The sequence below is a fragment of the Calidris pugnax genome, unplaced genomic scaffold (assembly GCF_001431845.1).
Source record: "Calidris pugnax isolate Ruff unplaced genomic scaffold, ASM143184v1 scaffold13, whole genome shotgun sequence".
NCBI lineage: Eukaryota > Metazoa > Chordata > Aves > Charadriiformes > Scolopacidae > Calidris > Calidris pugnax.
Window position 1 is genome coordinate 2,606,393 of NW_015090810.1, and position 19,888 is coordinate 2,626,280.

The window sequence follows — 19,888 nt, forward strand, 5'->3', positions numbered from 1 at the left end:
TGCTGTATGTAATTGATAATGATTGATAAAAGACAGCTAGCACCTGCGGGACCTTTCTTTGTGCAGGATAAATAGGTGTCTGAGGAGTTCAAGAAAGGGAGCTGCAGAAATTATCTTTACCATTCTGCAAAGGTTGGTTTGTGTTTCCCTCTTTGTACCTTCAAAGTCAGGATTAGTATTGTTTACACAGACGGGAGGCTTACGTTCATGATGATTAATGGAGAGGGAAAGGCCTTGAAATCCGTCACATCTAGCACATTGCCAGACTAAATTACTCCCAAATAGAATGACTAAGGTATCACTTCTTGATTTGGGAGTCTCGCAAAGTTTCCCTAGTTAAATTGTCAATTTAAGGTAAATTTTCTTTTCTGGCTTCTAGTTCAGCGTAGTTACTGTTTTTTGACTATGGATTAATCTTCAATTTAAATTCAGTTTAATTGAATTTAAATATTATGGGAGGGACTAAATACATGATTGGAGGGAGCAAAGAAGACAGAGCCAAACTGCAGTGGTGCATAATGAAGGGACAAGAGGCAAGGCATAGGCACTAACTGACATATAAGAAATTCAATTTAAACTTAAATTAACAAACCAAAAAACCTTTGAGGGTGACTAAGCAATGGCACAGGTTGCCCAGAGAGGTTGTGCAGTTTCCACCCCTGGAGATATATTCAACACCTAACTGGACAGAGTTCTAAACAACCTGCTCTGGATGTCCCTGGTTTGAGCAGGGGCTTGGACTAAGCAGTCTCCAGAGGTGCCATCCAACCTCATCTGACCTGTGGTCCTCTGATTTCGTTTTACTGCTGTTGTAAAAAGCTTGGATGCTTCGGCATGGTAAATCCATTATTAAAATTTCAAAATACATTTAAAGATGAGTCTTCTCTGACATTGATGTGTGAACTATTTTATTGGAGATGAGAAGAGACACCTAATCCTTAAAACAGATCTTAATTTCTGCCCTAAAACCAAACTGCTCCTCTTCTGCTGCAGCATCGGTACTCAGTGCAAGAAGTCATAGCTGGGAGTTGGGTGTAAAGCCGTTGGAGTTAATTCTTTAATAATTTCATGGGTAGTGTCCTGCACTGGCATGATGCTGCTGCAGAATACCTCGCCTTACAAGAAAATATCTCTGGCAATCTCACCATCGTGTCCTGCTCCTTGAGATACGAAGTTCTGTGGGCCAATGTGGAAGTTCTCCTCAGAAAACCCTGTAAGACTCTAGAAGTCTTAATTCTTAAGATAAATATGTAACTTCACAGACATGTTGGAAGAACATTCGTCAGTTTTACAGCCTGTATTTATTCAGTTAAGAAGCAGCTTCCTTAATTCAGCTCTATATATGCATACATTATAATGTGTCATCTTAATTTGGGGCTACCACGCATTCTCTTTTTCCACAGGAGTTTTGCTTCATGAAGCCCCGGTCATCTTTTAAAATCATCTGGTTAACCTTTTAGTTTCTTTTTTTCTTTTGTTTTCTTTTTCCTTTCTCCTGTCTTCCTTTCTTCCTTAATTCTTTGTTTCCTTTTTTTCATACTTTCATGCTTTTAGTCAGCTTGCAAAATAGTGGTCTCATGCTGGAGTAGACCTGCTCATTTATTAATAAGGTATTTTAATTACATATTTCTTTTTAATGTGGAAACGGTTTTGCCTTTTGCTATATAAGCTTCATCCAGCTTATTGTACATTGGGAAGTGTTATTAATCTTGTAAAGCTTGCTGGAATATACTGCATTTAAAATGTGAGGGCTGCAACATAAAATAATGATTAAAGCAATTATGACTAATCGTGCAAAGATTTTTATATATCTAAGGCAGATTTCAGCTCATATAAAAAGGCATTTAGCAGGTTAGCTGCTGACAAAGTCAAGTGAGAGTCTTTCTTTGCACTCAAGTAAATTGTAAGAAATATCACAAAAGAAATTTTGGAAGAGGAGCAATCTGGCTGTGCTCCTTTGACTTTGGTGGGGCTTGTGCACTGCCACAGGTGTTGCCTGGTCTGTGTAAAGGACCAGCTTCTGCTGAAACACTTGAGCTGATTAAAGCTGTCTTATGCCCTTTGACCTTGCTGTGTGCGGGTTTTTGGAGAGAGAAACACCAGAGGAAAAGGGTGGCAGAGGGAACATCAAGAGGAGAGAGTTCCTCTGTAAGAGGTTTCTGCAGTCCTGGACTTACCATGTGTTGGCCATGGAAAGGGCTGTGTTTCTCTTCATTTGAACCTTGGGGACATCGACAACTGCTGGGAAGTAGGCTTTAGGGAGAGGAGATGTGCATGTGGGTGTGAGGTTGGAAGGGTAACTAGAGCCCTCCTAGTTAAGGAGCCTCAGAACAGAGAGTTACAGAGGCACTGCCTGTGCGGGTACCTTTCATTAAAAAAAGGAGGAGAGGGAGAACCTGCTACTCCCTCCCAAACCACAGTCACAACCTGCTTTCAAAGTGGGTATCGTTAGGCTTGCAAATGCTGTGTTCCCTACGCCTGCTTTATTGCCAAGATGTTATCGGCAATCGATTTCCAAGGACCAAAAATATTTGTCTGTGGTCTTCGTGGATGACTTCTGAGCACCTACAGCACAAATGACTGTAAATGTCATTGAGGCTTCAAAGCTTTGACACGTTTTCCCAGACTCTTTGTTGGTTATAGCTCTGCTCTGAGTCCAGAGGTGGCAGCCCTGTTCCCCGTTCACCAAAACTAAGGTTGTTGTTAAAGACAGACAATTAGGTAGAACAGCAAAATAATAATAACAATAATACCACAGATCTAAAGGTCTCTCCTTTGTGCCAGGGATGTCAGAGTTATAAACCTCCTCCAGTATTTCCTGTGGGGTTTTGTGGACAGTGGAAACTATTGCCAGGCTGTGCCATTTAAGAACATGCTGTTCAACATGGTGTTTTAATGGACTGATTAAATTAGTGTCAAAATACACAAGTGCTGTCTCTTTAGAATTAAAATAACAGCAAAGGCTTGTTTTTAGCTGTCAAGTAAAGAAAGGGTTGACTTGATGATCCTTATAGGTCCCTTCCAACTTGAGGTATTCTATGATTCTATGATTTTTGGTGTGTTTGACCTTGATTTTTAAATAAGATGTTCTTCTAAGAGCAAGTTACAGTGTGCTGCTGTTGTACCCACTCAGGCAACAGTGTACACTGCTGGGCTTGAGCGTGCTGCCGAAAGCTGGATTGATTGCAGAGGAGGGTGACGTGTCCAGGCCTCCTGGTTTGTTTGGCTTTGCCCAGGGGTGACCTCTGTACTGCAGCTTCCTTTGAGACTGCAATCTGAGCCTGTAATCCAGGGAAAAATTCTGGTTGTCACTTTTGTCACTCATTTTCAGTATTAAAAATAGAGTTTTATTGTATCTTTGTGTATTTTGCCATTAAAGAAGATGAGGAAAAAAAGAAAGATTATGTTTAATCTAGAAACCCATTTTTTCTGCATAAATCTTAGCTTTGAGTAATACTTTAGGTCTGAAACTAGCATGCAGAAGTTTCCACGTACTTTTGAGCTACTGAAATACTGCGTAAGACTAAAAGCTAGACTTGGAATAGTGTCAGCTAGCATAAAAACTTCAGATTTACATTAGCAGCATAGTACATTTACCATCTTTGCAATTTCAGTTTATAACTTTAATTCTGTGATGTGTTTTTTGTGAGAAGGTTCAATTCTTGATTAATCCAGTTAAGACAAGTTCAGTACATCGTTAATATGGGAGTTCTGAAAATTAATTTCTTAACATGTTTCAGCCATGATGTGTGTGATAATGGGAAGAACAAATGAGCAGGGGATTAAAAAAAAAAGGGATTAAGCGAAGAGTTGGGATTTGAAGAAACTTTGATAAGAAAGCAGGTATTCATGTATTTTTGGCCAGGAATAAGATCACTTTTATCTTCCTAGATGACATTAGAGATATCTTTGACAGGAGTAAAGAAATGGGAATAGGTGTATAAAGAGCAGATTTTCCATTGACGCTAAGAGCAACCATGCCATTAGTAACAGTGGGAGTTTAAGAGGGGAACCCAACTAAAAATTTTAGCTGGTTCTAGCCTTATGTAATGAGTGTGAGTCACAAGGTTTGGCAAATGTGATCGGTGTAAGATCATTTTCACAAGCAGCGGAGAGGGCAGGTCATCTATTTTATCTGATCTCACCTCTTAGAAGCAAGGGGCTCTGCTGTGATTTTGTTAATTTTCAAGTAGCTGGATGGTACAAAAGTTGTATTTAATAGTGAATTCTCATTGGGAAAAACACTATACAAAATCAGCGGATATTATGGAGATGGTAAGCTCTTCCCCAAGGGTGCATGTGCAAGTACCCTCTGTGGGAATGTGCTACAAGCAAAAGTAGAAGCTCCATACATCCAGCTTGTTGGGAGTGGGCTGGAGATTTTTGTGTTCAAAATCAAGGCTGTTACAATTGGTAGCAGAGCCCTTGCCTCTCTTTAGTGAGGAAACATGGCCAAAGAAATTTTGAAGTTTTTGTTGGGTTTTTATTTTAATTTCAGAACAATTCTGTATTGATTTGTAATAGAAAAACATAACTGTATTATCTCCCTCATATAACTGTACTATCTCTCTCCTGGGATCCCTTGCTAGACAGATACTGAAATTTTGTTCTTGGTTGGGACCTTTATTTTGACAGATTATGCCTTTTTGGTGCCCGGGATAGCGTACATAAGCTAGTAGTTTGTTTCTAAGTGGAATGAAGGCAATCACACAGACCCTTATTTCCTCTTTAAATGACGATGGTAAGATTTTATCTAGCAATGAGAAAGATGACTTCTAGTAGCCTGTTCTTCCCCATTACTTTCATCACAGTTCTCTGTGTCATTCATGCTCGCTCATTGTTGTATACAGCATGTCATGTGCTCCGCAGCTGCTTGTTACCAATTGCCTGATGAACTTGGGCCAGAAGCTTTCTCAGGAGCTGAAACCTGCTGTAACAGAGTCTGGCTTTGGCCCACTTCACCCTGTATGTTTGCTTACTCTGATGGGAATAAATGTAATCAGAAGATGCATCCCTGCCATAACTCTTGACATGATGGATGGGGTTTGGACTCACAGGAAACCGTAAGAAAATAGTGCTTCTGCTCATTCAGTGCTGTTGTTTTCCCTAAGTTAGTCTTGTAGTAGAATATGAAGCAGATAGAGACCATGAGAGAAGCAGGTGAAGCAGGTGTATGGGCAAAAAACAGCTTTGAAACGTCTGACACTCTGGGTGGGAAAAATAGACTTTTACTTAAAGTGTTGTTCATCGTGATGATGTTTTGTGCTAGAGTTTTTTCCCTTTGGTCCTGTTAATTTTATATAGGAAAGATCCCAGGAGAGTATCAGTGCCAATACTGGCAAGTTTTTAGAGGCTTTCTTAAACCTCTTATTTCATAGAAATCTATGAAGTTTCTGGCTGGTCTGTCCTTTTCTAGCCTAAGCCTTTCCTAAGAAATCCAGCAATTTTCCACTTGAAAATAGCTATGGGTGAATTCACACACTACTTTCACATAAGATTAAGGATTTGACAAGGGTAGTGGGAACAAAGAAATTCCAAATTAAGTCTGCTCCATATTTAAACCCCCCTCTCCCAGCCCCCTGTTGCACAATAGCAAGCTTTCCTAATGCAAGTAGGTTATTGATATACTTCCAAAAAGAATTCCAGTTAGCTGAGAGATGGGATTAAATGGATTAAATAGCCTCCTCATTTTTCAGTGAAAAAAAGGACTTTGGCTGAAGGCACGTACAAATGCGAACTTAAATGATTTTGGACTAGATTGGCCTTCGGAATAACCTCAGATTGCCTTGCAAATTAGCGTGCCTTTTCTTGGTGATGACCTGTGTATTGCTGGTGGGTACGTGTGCATGCAGATCCGCCCAGGTGGGATGGTGGGCACATGGAGCTTGCACCGTAGCTGTAGCCATTTCATCAGACCACGATCGTGGGCCAGGAGGTAGGCTATCAGTTGGGTAGAAAAGCTGCAAAGAATATACAACTGTGCAGAGTGCTCTGTGACCAGTCTGTCTCCTCCTAGTGCGAAACTGGTGTGCCCCACTCTGCCAGACCAGAGCCCCAGCAGATCCCCAGCGCCTCCAGCCCACCAGCCTGCTCCTACCTAGTGTTTTTGTGGTCTCTTCAATTTTGTCATAATGTTGTGTGGTTGCTAGGTGTTACCTTTTCTTCATCATTATATAAACACCAACATTCTCCTTTTTAAACTCTTCTCATGGACTTCTTTTCCTAATAATTTATAAAGCATCAGCTTTGTACAAAGTACATACAGATTCCCCCTAACTTACCCTTCCTCATAATGAAAGCTGATTTCTCTTCAGCCTTATTTGTAATGTCTTGCTTTCATTTTTCTGACCCCTGAAGACAGGAAATAACAGTATGAAGCTCTACGCCAAGGTCTGTCTGCAGCTGATATCTTGATGTTAGCAGATAATTACTGGAATAATGACTTTTACGTGGACAGCATGACTCCATAGCAAACCTGTCTTTCTTCTTGGCTATTTCATGGTGTTCTTTCTTTGTCCTGTGAAACTTGTTGGCCGCTTGTTCAAGTGGCAGTAGCAGTGTATTTTTCATGTGTTAGTAGTTTTTCACGTGTATCCAAAAAACCCATTCTGTTGCTGGAATGATACAGATAGTATCATATACTTGGGATAGCATTGATAATTTAAAAAAAAAAAAAAGGTGGTGGGAGGGTTTGGGGGGGCCAAGATTAGTGGTAGCAGATGAAAATTGTCAGGAATCCCTAAAACTTTTTTGTGCCTTCTTTCTAAAGTCCACTAATTTGCTTTAACCTGTTGTTGTTATGAAGAGTCACGTCTAAGAGGCTGAAGAGTAATGCATCCCAGATCTCACTTACAGATCTAGTCTAACTGGTCTTAAGTATAAGCAGTAGAGTACTTTTGTATTGTATGCATGTTTTCCCTTTAAAAGCAGACTTCTTGCTGTCTTTGATTTCTATATTAATTCAGAAAGCATGCGCCAAGAGTAAAATTTGTTTCACATTTGTTTCAAATTCAAATTAAATCCCTTCACCCCCAACCAAAGAATTTGCAAGAAAAAACCCAAATGGGTTGGTGACCTTATCATGACTGGATCTCATCCTGATCAAGGGCCAAATCCTTTTAGCATTGAAAGGAAGTGAAAACAAGAATTAAGAACTTTGATTACTGCTGGGATAGCAGCGTTCTCCTCTTTCCTCTACCTGCAAGGAAGTGCTACAAAGCAGCCATTTATTCAGTCGGTACACTTCTTATCTCATTTCACTGACTGGCTTACATCTTTCATTTTACCTTAACACTTGGGCCTGTGTCCCTCCCACCTGATGTTATTCACCCGAGACACACGTCCTCAGAGGGTGGTGAATGATTGCTTCCTGGAGAGGAGGAGCAGAGGGAGATGGACACACCCCAGCAGCAACCCAGCCTGCCTGAGATACGAGTTATCTTCTTGCCATTGTCCTCCTGCTTGCATTTTCTCCATCTTCATTCACCATGTAGGGTGACTTTGCTTCCAGCTTGGTGTAACTGATTAGATAAGGAATATAGGTGCCTAAAATTAGTACTTTGGGTTTTTTAACTGTAAGTAGAGCAGCTAGAGCAAAGGAAAAAAGGAGGAGACTTGGTGTAAAAAAGAAAGTTAGCTGCTTAGCTCTAGGGGTCCTTAAGTGCTTGCATAACGTTCATGTCTTTGAAAATCTGCCCTCAAGGCAAACATTGCTGCGTTGTGCACAACCTGTGCAAAACTGAGCAAACGTTCGGCATGTGTTTGGAAGATTAATAATGTCATCGTTTTTCTCACCCTGTGGATTTTTTGCCTTTTATTCCCCCATAAAGTGGTGTACTAGGGGCTTGTCAGGTTGTGCATTAGGTAATTGAGTTGTTATGCCAACAGGCCGTGCTGAAAGGTGTTACATCAGTGATTTCTTTTTCATCCCACTGTGCTTTGATCTCCTCCTATAAAGCAGAAGATCTAACAGTGGAAACTTTTGAAGATGATAGATGAATTTTGCTAATCCACTTTTCATAATCCTCATGAAAAATGTCCATCCTAATCAGTCAGAAAAGATTTAATAGCTGTTGTATCTATAAAATCTCATATTATCAGGATTGCAAACTATGGAATTACTATTATGAATATTTTATTAGCGTGTTTTGAAATGCTGTTGTAAATGCTTTAGAATAAATGAATAAAGATGCTTCTTTGTTAAATGTACTTTGTTGTATTTTCTTACTAAAATCCAAAACTCATTTGCAAAAGAGCACTCGGCAATGGTAAATATATATACTAATTCCAAACATCATGTGATGCTGAAATAAATGGTAGAAGGCTTGGCTCACAAGATGCAAAGCACTGTAGAAGATGGAACTGTTATGACAGTAAGCAGTGTCTAGAATACTGTTTGGGGCAATAAAATATGGCATCTTCTAGGAAGGAACAAGTGCCTGTACTGTTCCTGGATGAAATTCACGCTTATATCATCCAGATGAGTCAGTGAAGTTACTGCAGTTGCCCAGAATTTCATCCAGCAAGTCTTGCCCAATATATGTTTTGCTAGTTGAGCTCCCCAAGTCTCTGGAAAACCCTGCTTATAGAAAATTGCCAGAAATGCTTAGGATTATAAAAAATATTCACCAAGTCTGATTATATTTTATCTCTTTTCTTTACAATAGCTCTGGGCCAGATTATGCTCTATGTTGATGGCATGAATGGCGTAATAAATCACAATGAAACCATCCAATGGCTGTACACGCTTATTGGGTCAAAGGTAAGACACTGTCCAAAATTCTCATTTTACGCTTTTGGTGTTCTTTTGTAAATTTATTTTATTTGTATTATGTATGCATTTAAGGTATGAACGGACAGCATGTTAGGTTCTAAATGAGTACACACCACTCTGCATGGAAAACACGGTACACCGAGCTGTTATTTCTTTTCTGCTATTTTTTCTACTGGTTTGTGCTGTTGCCACATACTTTGCTTTTAAAAGCAAAGGTACTAAAGCTGCCATTGCAGCTGACCATGCAGAAGACATTTTAGTCTTGCAGTTGTAATTCTCAAGACATTCTTTGGAACTGCTTTTAGGGGTGGTTTGTTCCACCTTTACGTTCTACAAATGCAAATCATTTTTTTGCGGTTTCACCATTCTGCACTGCTCAACTTTGCTGAGCACTGGGGGGAAGGATGATTCAGAGTGACTTCCTTCTAGTGCCTGAAGAACCCGAGAAGATGAAGTCTGGTACCTGCCTTCAGAAGATTCTTTGTTGGTCCCTACATACAAGGAGGCAAAAGCTGGAGGCCAGAGTACCTATATATAGCATGGGCTGGTCTCCTCCAGTGGAGTGCACAACCCACTCTTAAGGATATCTTTTGTAGATAAAGGCACAAATGCACCATTCTCCAGTCTGTTCGCTCTCCAACTTCAGGAAGTTTGTTAAGGCCCACAGGGATTGCTGGTGCCCTTGCCATGTAGACCTGCTTGGGATAGATCTGTACGACACAATAACTGGAGCTGGGTATGTTAGCTATTGTTAAGAACTCAAAAGTTGCCGTAATCGGTGGACTTGAATCCATAGTTAGAATTACTAAGAAATTTCCAGGAACTTTTCTTCAAGTGGCTAAGTTGCAGAAACTTGCTACTGGACACTGTAGGGATAGAGATGCTGCTGCTCCCCCCTCGTAGCTTTTGTAACACAAGGAGAAAAAAGATTTCTGTGTCCCAAGGGTCTTTTTTGACCACTACAGATTTTTCTCAACAATGTGCAAACTTCAGTGCTACGGCATATTATCAAGTCAAAGAACTGTTTTATCTTGGGTTGACATACTTATATTGATATATACGTAGAAGTGAGATAATTATGGTTCTTAAATCCTAGGCTTGTGGGACGGGGTTCATGATTGAGAGAAGATGAGAAACTTCTCTTCCATGTAAAATGTTTCATTGTTGGCTGGGCGCTTGCCCTCTTGAAATGGGGAATGTTAGCCACAGTTGGAAAAACTGATGCCAAATGAGAAAGAAACGGTCTGCTTCCTATGGATCCTCGTTTTCTATACAACAGATAAAAGAGACAAGCAAAAAAGGAAAAAAATATTACCACGTCCATGATTATTTTAATTCTCTAATGCACCTAATGGGAGTGGGGTAGGGGAGAAACACAATTGTATTGCTAACTTGCAGATTAAATTCTGTCTAGATTTTCTTGACCAGAGTACTTCAGCTCTCTAGTCCTTAAGCTCCTTTCTCCCTCCCCCATCACGAGCCCAAATGATTATCTCCATGTCCTGGCTCGGTGCCTGCAGCTAAGGAATGCAGGCAATGTGCTTTGAATAGTTTGGTTTCAGGTAGCATCAAAGTTGCTTTTTCATTATTCTCTGACTGTCTTGGAAGAGATCTAAGTCCCCGTCTGTGTGCCAGAAGTTAGCCAAAGCTATGGTAGGCTTACTGTCAGAGTGTGGTGGGACAGCTGCTCTGTGCACTTAAAGGTGGTTTTGACTTTCTGTGAAAAATTAACCCCTGGAATTTGCAACGCACCTACCTTCTAATTTGCAGTCCTGCTATGCTGGTGCCTTCTCCACAGCAAAGGCAGCAAAGAATATGTTAACACTGCTAAACAAAAAAAAAGAATAGTAAAATTGCCAATTAAGTCTTGGGACAAATCCCTCTAATAGGATGCAGGAGGGATACAGTCATTCAGCCACCACAGCTGTGACACATGGTTTCTTGCCTTCTCAAAAGCTCTGACCAGATTTAATATACTCAGCAGTGGAGGTAGTTAAATCTTTTCCACTGATTTTTTGTGTGTGTGTGTGCATGTGTCAAATTCTGTAATGATTTTCACCCTTTACTGTTACTTGCTCTGCTCTATTTGCATAGAGCTGCTGGCTCTGTTGCCCTTGCTCACTTGGAGTGGTGTATTATTGCACGTGCTTGTCCCCTGCAGCACACGTGTTCAGCAAAGAACCTTAGGATCTGTCACACTCAGCACTGCAACAGCTTTAATTTTGGCACCCAGCTCCAAGTTCACTTTAGGCACCCAGCGATAATTCCGTACAGGAATATAGGGGAAGGGGGCGGGAAAGGGAAATAAAATTTGACATTAGTGAGAAAGAAGGACTATAAGCAATTTACTGAAAGCCTGCCTAGATTGTTGTCATTATATTCCTTACTGTTACTAGTTGTGCTGCAGTTGCAGCATCAGTAGATGCTTCTGTAGAAGGATTATCAGAAAATGCTGATAATTTTAGCTCTGTGGTCTAAATTTGTTCTGAACAAAAGTTACTGGGGAGGTGATTAAAATTCCAGCAGAATGACTGCACTAGTGCTGCTGCCCTTACACTGGGTAAGAGGCACCAGTGGTGTCAGGCTCAGGCTGAGGAACCGAAAAGTGGAAAGAAAGTTTATCTGATGACTCATTTGTTAGTGGACGGAAAGAGGCTCATGTTTCAGATTGGTATTATATAGGTGTTAGACTGGAAATTAGAAATTAGCAGTACCCTTCCTCTGCTATGTCATTTAATGAGAAAGCATCATCAGCAGATCCCAAGCTCTTAGGAGCACTGCTAGTCCTTTGCAAGACACATCCAATCGTGTGTGACCATGCCAATGTGTTCCAGTGGCCTGTCACAGGCTGGCTGTAGGCAGCTTTCCAGTCATCAATGGCTAATAGATCCCTGGCATAAAACATTTTGAGCATAATCCCAGTTTAAATGTATAATACTACTATTTCATCATTAGTTATATAGGCAGCAATTCACCAGTCTTTCCCTGTTTAACAAAGCATTCAAGTATGTACTTAATTATAGGTGTATGGTTGCATACTGTTGGCTTCCAGGGAGCTTTAATACGTAACTGAGGTCTGCAGTGTACTGCTGTACAAGCACAGAAGAGGGCCATAGCAGGGCCAAGGCTCTGACCATCTTATATAAGCTAGAAGTTACGTAAATAGGAAATATCTATGTCAAGGAAGTTTTCTTTTAGCATTCATTGGTAGCATGGAACATTCATGCAAGATGGTTTACTTTTTAAAAGACAAAGCTAGGAGTCAGTGCATGTCTGAATTACTCCTTAATTTTTACATTTTTTTAAAGTGTGCAAACTAACCTATCAAGGATATTGCCTTAACTGACCATGTGCCATAACACAAACCTTGATTCAACCTCACAGCATCTGGGAAATGATATTTAAACACTTTCTCGATGTTTCTGCCAGCTGTACCTTGCAGCTGCTTAAGTTGGAATTAAGCTTTTGCAACGTATTGCAGGTTATGTTTTGCCTGGTTGTAAAGGGACCTGAGGCAATTGTTCATGCTGGCAGTTGCCACCCGGAGCCCTGTGGACCTTTGTGGTGGATCACCTGCAGGTAGAGTCTGGTTTTGATGGAGATGGCAATGACAGTCGGAAAATATCTCTTACCCAGAACAAGGGGCACCAGGTTAAAGACATATATGCACCAAGCCATATTAAGTCCTTATAATGTATTTTTCATCTGTTACCATGTATGAGGTAATGTATGTATTATCTTTCATATGTGTTGGTATTCCCTCTGACCTGGTAATAGAAAGTGTACAATACTGTATCAGTGCCTTACCCTCTCCAGGACTAGCTCCCGAGAGTTTACAGAAAGTACATTTCTGACCCAAACATCTTGGAAGACCCCCAGGTTTTTAAATCATCCACTAGAGAAGCAGAGCTTCCTTTGCATCACAAACCCACTCCAGCTCAGTCTTCAGAGGAACGTCTAAGGCATTACGTGGTCCAAAACCTGAATCTGGTTTCACCTTTTCTTTCCTCCCATTTCTGACTGCTACTGATAATCATTATTTTTTCCCATTTGATGATCCAGGCTGTTCTAATTTCTCCCAGGGGATCTAAAGCCCCTTTTTGGCATTGTTTTCTGTGGAAAGTAATCCATTTTCAAAGTGGTGCTGGGTAACCTCAGAAGACAGGGTGGAATGTTGGGCCCAGGCTGATACAACAAGGTTGATTAAAGATTCCTATCTCACATCTTGTTTTAATTTTTTTTTTTTCCTACTTTACTTCTGTCTGGGTCCTAGATTGCAAGATTGAATACGAATTTTAACTAGCAAGTTGTTCTCTGTGCCTTGTGTGAATCTTTTGCTTCCCTTGGTATTAAAGAAGGGACTTTTGGAATGTTTTATATCTAATTCAATCCAAAAGAAGGAAAAAACTATCTCAAAGCAAAAGGAAAAAACCCACAACATTTGAACAGAATGTAGCGGGTGAATTTGTTGATTTCAAAAGGAAAGTCCAGTAGAGCTGCTTTTCCTGCACGGTCCCGGTGACCTGTTACGATGTGCACACAGTTGGTAAGTCATATGGGGAGAATTTGAGAGAAATAATGTTCGTAATCACAAAACCCACTAAAATTGTTTTTACAAGCGAATCATTTAGGTATGTAGAGGCAAATACTCAGTTTAAGAACTTGATTAAATCAGTCTCCATTTCACAAGTCGTTTATGCCTGTGCTCAACTGAAGTCATAAGCAGAGCAGAGAATACCATATAACTTGAATTTGTGCTTTTCTTTTCCTCAGAAAATTTCTTGCCAAATCTTGGGCAAATGGATGTCAAAGTGGGTCTACAAATACATACCGAAAAATGGCTTGTATTTATGGAGAAAGTTACATTTGTAAGGGACTTAACAGATATGAATAAGACTAAAATAGTAGCGTTACTAGTACTAAAGTCCAAAGCATGTTGAATTAAATCACCACCAAAACTGGGTGGTATACGGTCTTGGGAATATGATGTATTTGCATCTCATTCATTTTTCTGCTGATATATTTTGAAAATCACTGTGTGCACAGATGATCTATCCTGAATAACCATTGCCTGGATGATGAATTACTATTCCCGGGAAGTGTTCAAGGCCAGGCTGGATGGGGCTTTGAGCAACCTGCTCTAGTGGGAGGTGTTGCTGCCCAGGGCAGGGGGCTTAGAACTCAGTGATCTTTAAGGTCCATTCCAACTCTAACCATTCTATGATTCTATGAAAAGGAGTGTATGTAGGAATACACCTAATCTTTGTGAGTAGGAGGTTGTGCTATATTCTTAATATGTTTGGAAGGTAATCTAGAACAGCTGGCCTGCTAAAGGAGTTAAGCATCCAAGAGAAATTGCACAGTTCAAAGACCTACTTTGATTAATTTCACATGTTGTCCTCTTCCCAAACTGCTGCCACAATGGTTAATGAACTCTATTACACCCTCTGACAAATGAGACTCCGCATACAGCTAATGCACAAGCTACATAGATATCACCATCTCTCTTCCCTCCAGCCACAGCTCTGGTAAGCCTATGGATTTCTTCTGTTTTCAGGTTTAGCCCAGGTAAAAATGTCAGTTAGGTGTCAGTCTTACAGGCTTTCAGGCTCCGTTGCTTCCTGGAAGGGTTCAGAACAAAGCTGAGATCTCCCCTTGAGCCCTAAAATCAGTGCAGTTTCATCCATGGGCTGCCTGCACTTGAGACCTTGAGCTGTGGTGAACAGGTACAGCTGCTTTGAGTTCAGTGAAACCGTGAACGTTCATGTCAGCTTAGCAGCTGGCTCTTCAATTGAATCAGCTATGCATTTGCCCGTTGAACTATTGTTATGAAAATGGTTGTGCGAGGGAGAAACAAAATCCCAGGTTTATAGGAACTTAACTTTCCTGCTTCCTGCCTCTCAAGGGCTTGAGCCAATACTCACCCAGGTCAGCAGAGAGCTTCCCTCCATCTCTCACTCTGAATCTGTAACGGCACTGTTGCATGAACAGAGTTTATTTTGAATTGTATTTAATTAGTGCTTTGAAGATAAGCATCAGGATGTTGCAATAAACTTGGAATAGGATCCGCCAGCCAGTGCAGACTGTATTAATGCGCTCGCTTTGGTCTGTCCAGCTCTGCTGTCCAGTCTGTCCAGACTGCTGTCCAGTCCAGTCTGTCCAGACTGCTAGGAGCGCTGCTCTTCTTTACCAACTGTATTTGTAGATGGGTTTCAAAGTTGTTCCATCAAATGTGAGTGTTTGCAGACTCCTGCAGCAATAGCTATTCCTGTAGCTCCATCTGTTGCATTCACTTCTGAGTATTTTGAAGGGATAAACACCCTTTTTTCTGTGTTCAAAATGAACTCTTGTAGATTAAGGCGATACTAGAAAACACACAGTTCCCCCACATCGTATCAGAGATCTGATTTCAACTCGTTTGAAGTGGAGAATGAGAAAATGTAATGATTAACTGCCAACAATGTGCCAAATGTTCAGGCCCAACTTTTCACTCAGTCTCGTCTGTTCAAATCTGTATGAGAAAATGTCCTGTTAGCAATGAGTGAAGTATGTCCAACTGTTTCCAGAAAATACCGTGCATCTGTGCAGATGTACAAATTTCTTGTTGCAAAGGAAAGGCATGAAGAAAGAAAAAACAGGGGTTATACTAGAAGTGGGTAGGGGAAAAAACTGAAAAACAACCTAAAAATCAGTGCTAGCTTTTAGAATTACCTTGGTCTCTCTCACTAATGTAGTTCAGTGTCACGAATCTGTTGCCATTCACATTTGTGAGCAAATTATTGTGCCTCAGGCCCTAGCTATTAGAATTTTCTATTAGCTAGTAGTGTTTTCTAACAAGCATAAAGCCCAGCATTCCTGTGAAAGGGGAAGGTGCAAGTGGAAAGTTATTAAGGGATGAGACTAAAGAAAATGGAGCCTACTTGTCTTTCCAGCATGCTTGAAGCCGACAGTGTGAAAGGTCTTTGACTATAAAATCAATTGCCTGAACAAGAAAAATAGCAAATTTTCAATCACAAGTTGTCAGAAAAGAGTGAAGAAATACGAAAGAGTGGCTCCAAGGATGAAAAGCAGCTGGTTGTAATTCAAGCATATAGTACACACCTGAGATTTTTATGCATATCTAAAAATAGTAATCAACTTGGTCAATACAAAACACGTTGCTGTCATTATGCCAAACCTTTTTGGGATAGCTAAGTAATCATATTGCAGGGTAGAAATATCATTAGTCCTAAGTTAAAGAGTATAATAAGGTGCAGTTTAAGGGAATATACCTTATTTTAAAATTAAAATAAACAGTCTGAACCTTTTCTGGAAGTGCTGTTTCGTGAACTCGGATGCATAATGCTTCAGTCTGCAGGGTTGCCTTTGCGGGGTTACCTGTTTTCTGGTCTCTGCTCTTATGTGATACAAGGGAAAGCTATTCTGGTGCATAGTCAGTTGTTGAAATGGCACCAAACTCAAATTTCTTATCTCGGTCCTTTTGCAGAAATGTAGTGATACAGTGTTTTAAATTTTCTTGAAATAAGTATATGCAGAAAGTTCAGGTAATGCTTCAAAATGAAGTACTTCCTCTGAATTTCAGCCTGGAGAAGAGGAGGCTCCAGGGAGACCTAATAGCAGCCTTCTAGTACGTGACGGGGGCCTACAGGAAGGCTGGGGAGATTCTGTTTACAAAGGTCTGTAGTGACAAGACGAAGGGAAATGGCTTTAAGCTGGAGGGGAGCAGATTAGATTGGAGATTAGGAGAAAGTTCTTCACTGTGAGGATGGTGGAGCACTGGAACAGGTTGCCCAGGGAGGTCGTTGAGGCCCCATCCCTGGAGATATTCAAGATGAGGCTCGACAAGGCCCTGGGCAACCTGGTCTAGTTGGGGGTGTCCCTGCTGACTGTGGGGAGGCTGGACTAGATGACCTTTTGAGGACCCTTCCAGCCTAGACGATTCTATGATTCTATTATAATTTCCCCATGTTTTTTTATTATCATTTCCTTTTTGTCAGTCCAGCTATGTTGTTTTTACCACTGTCACAGAACTAGAATTCAAATTGTGTAAGTGTATACCTCTCTGCTGGCACCTACGCGTGGCCTTAAGTGTAGGCATCCTGGTGGTAAGCCCCTTGGCAATCCTTCCCTCCTTCCTTCCCCAAGCCCTCTTCTCCAAGATACTTTGTGCAGCCAAACTGGACAGCTTCTGACATTGGAAGATGATGTCGGAGGTAATTTTCAGTCTGATATGACCACGTGTGTTATCAGATATGGCTGTATGTTAAACTAGCTCTTGTGACAGTCTGTTGGATGAAAGATTCTGGCTTGTATATTTATTCTTGTCAATACATGGGTATCAAAAATCAGTTATAGGCTCATGTCAGTAGCAAATAGTCTTCATACTCTGTCCTTGTATCCCCATTTCAGCAAGGCACTGGGCAAGTCCCTCTGGGTGCGATCAGCCAATGTACTTTTATGCAATGAGGCCCTGAGTCATGGGGAGTGGGCGCCATGGCTATGCCATTTGTGGTACATGAGATAGACCAGTATGAAGAAAACCAAAATGCACCATAGTGAATGGGTGTGTTTCCAGAAAGCATCAAGAACTTGTTCCTCACCTGTACTTATCATCAAATTGATATATTGTTCTTCTTCCCCTGCATAGTGCGACCAGTATAAGAAACAAACACAACACTCACATCTCCTGAGGCTTAATTAAATGTCCTGAGTATTAGACAGAGTTTTGGTTGTTCTGCCCACAGAAAGTCCAGGAAGAAAGGAGCTGGTCAACCTTTTGCATCTTTGGTGTATATTAATGTTCTGGCTTTTTATGACTGTTAAAAGGCATTATTGTTAATATTGACTTACTCCCTCATACTTGAAGAATGTAGGTAGTCTTTTCTTATCTTAACAGAGTTTTGGGCTTACCTTACATATTTATCACAGTACCCTATGATATTCATTCTGTGATAAGCATAGGTTAATTAATTTATAGGATATGGGTAGGAGGCTTTAGTTAATGGCTTCATTTTTCTCATTGTCTATAGTAAACTTTTGGAGACTCAGACTTTGTTACCAAGTTGCTTTTTCCTCTCACCTCTATTTTGATGATTACTGAATTGTTATTAAAGATCTTTGAGAATCTGCACTGTTGGTGTGGATCCTTTTTAAAGGATTTTGCAGAAATGCAAGTGCAGTTTGTGAGGAAACAACACCAGAAATTCCACACAAAGTCTGCTTAAATTTTTGGCTGTGCAAGGATCTCGTTCTCCTGTAAAAGTATGAATTGAATCCACTGTGTACTCTGTGTCTACTGTGAGGCATATAGGATCCATCTTTTTCTGCAGAGCTATGCTGCTTAATCTTCTCTCTCAACTTTTTTTCTGAATGTCCTATCTTTTTGGAAACTCATTGACGTAGCAACTGGATTAGTCAATACAGCACTGCCTTTATTTTTCTTCTTAAATTTGCCTTCATTTTCTTCTTAAATTATTCTCTGTCCTGGTTGCCATCTATATAGTACAATAGCAGAATTCTGCCCGCTGGAAAGAAGGTGGTATCCAACATTTTTCTCAGCATCATGTAAACCAGATCTGAGGCAGCCAACACAGCAGTTAATATACCAGTGTTTTGCTTGTAGCTTAGCCTGGAAGAATGACCCAGCTAGGGAGGGAGTCCATACATTGGGAGACCCAGGCTGAATCCAGCTTCCAGACACATTCTTGAACCAGTCTCCAAACCCCTTTGTGCCCCAGTCCCTCATCTGGAAAATTGGTGTTTGCATTTTAGAGCCCTGGGGGAAGAACATGAAGGAGTGGAGGGAGAGATTATATGTGTTGAAGACAGATACATAGGTGAAAGTTGAACCTAATACTAATTGTTACCATATCTTTCCTTCTGGCATGTCTCAAAAATGCTTGTCATTCCTTTATTTAGCTATAGTTGTTCTTTAAAGCAACAGCTACTAGCTAAAGGTACTTGGATATTAGTAAAAAATATGCTGTATCAAAAATTGAAACCACCAAAACATATGTGATTCACCCCAAGGAACCTGTTGGGTTGCAGCCAGTTTAGGTCCCTGAAGTTACCTCACCAGGTTATTGCCCCAGGACTCATTGTTGTTACCTCATAGATTTTATGTTGGTCTCTTCAGTTACAGGACTAGTCCTTAGAAGGAAGATGTCTGGTAAAATGTGTGGACTTCAATTACTTTTCATAAGATCAAGATCAAAGGAAAGTTGTTTTTTTTTTTCCTCCACAGTACTCTAGTAGTGGTTTATACCATATAAAGTCTTTTCAGAATAATTTCCAGTGTACCAGCAGGTTCCTTAGCTGGCTGCCATGGTACATTGAAATGAGTCTCATCTGGACGTGCTGTGTGCTCTCTTTCCATATTCTGATCCTCTTTGATCACAGCAATCAAACGAGGAGTTCAGATGCTTCCTGGTTTGCCCCCCTCCATCTCTCTACTATTTTCCTTTTTGAAGACCATGTTAATGAAAAAAAAGACTGTGGTGTTCAGTATAAAAAATACTATTAATACCTCAGCCAGTGTGGAATTTTTATAGATTGGAATTATTTTATAAATCAGATTTATTTTTTTAATTTCTTCTTCTTGTCAAAAAATACAGAAATGTAGCAAATGTATGCTTTGTCTTTTTTTGTTTCCCGCAGCATGTAGCTGCTTCCTTCTCTAGTTTATTAAGAAAAAGAAAAGCATCCTCTTCAGAAGCCATTTTTTCTCCCCTGCTCTTAAAATTTCACTGTGTGGTTGTCTAAGCAGCTCATTGTTATGATTTTGGGAGGGAAATGCAACTCTTTACTAACTTGCAGTTTGAATGCTACCCCAGTCGAGCTTTGCATATGACAGCCTTTGTTACAAAATGTAAATGGAAAGAGTAAAATGGAAGGAGAGACCACTGCAGGTATAAATCTGTAACAATCTCAACAGTGTTAATCCCGTATGGGCTGAGTTTTTGTTCACCTTGTTTTCCCTTAACTAGAGGGAACAGAATTCCACTTCTTTGTATTTTTCTCTTCAGTCACTACTGCTCTTCATGGTTTGCAGACCTCTGTGCTCAGGTCACTGCTTCTTTTTGTTCTCCTCATTGTGGTCTAGTTTACCTGTGTACA

At 40.4% G+C, this 19,888-nt stretch overlaps 1 protein-coding gene across 1 annotated transcript in view; it reads left to right on the forward strand.

Moving 5' to 3' along the window:
• The window catches only part of FHOD3 (formin homology 2 domain containing 3), a 371,022-nt gene that overhangs the window by 199,547 nt on the left and 151,587 nt on the right, over positions 1 to 19,888 (forward strand). The window contains exon 8 of the mRNA XM_014938430.1: positions 8,667 to 8,761. Coding sequence (XP_014793916.1) covers positions 8,667 to 8,761 — 95 coding nt within the window. The remainder of the gene's footprint in view (positions 1 to 8,666; positions 8,762 to 19,888) is intronic.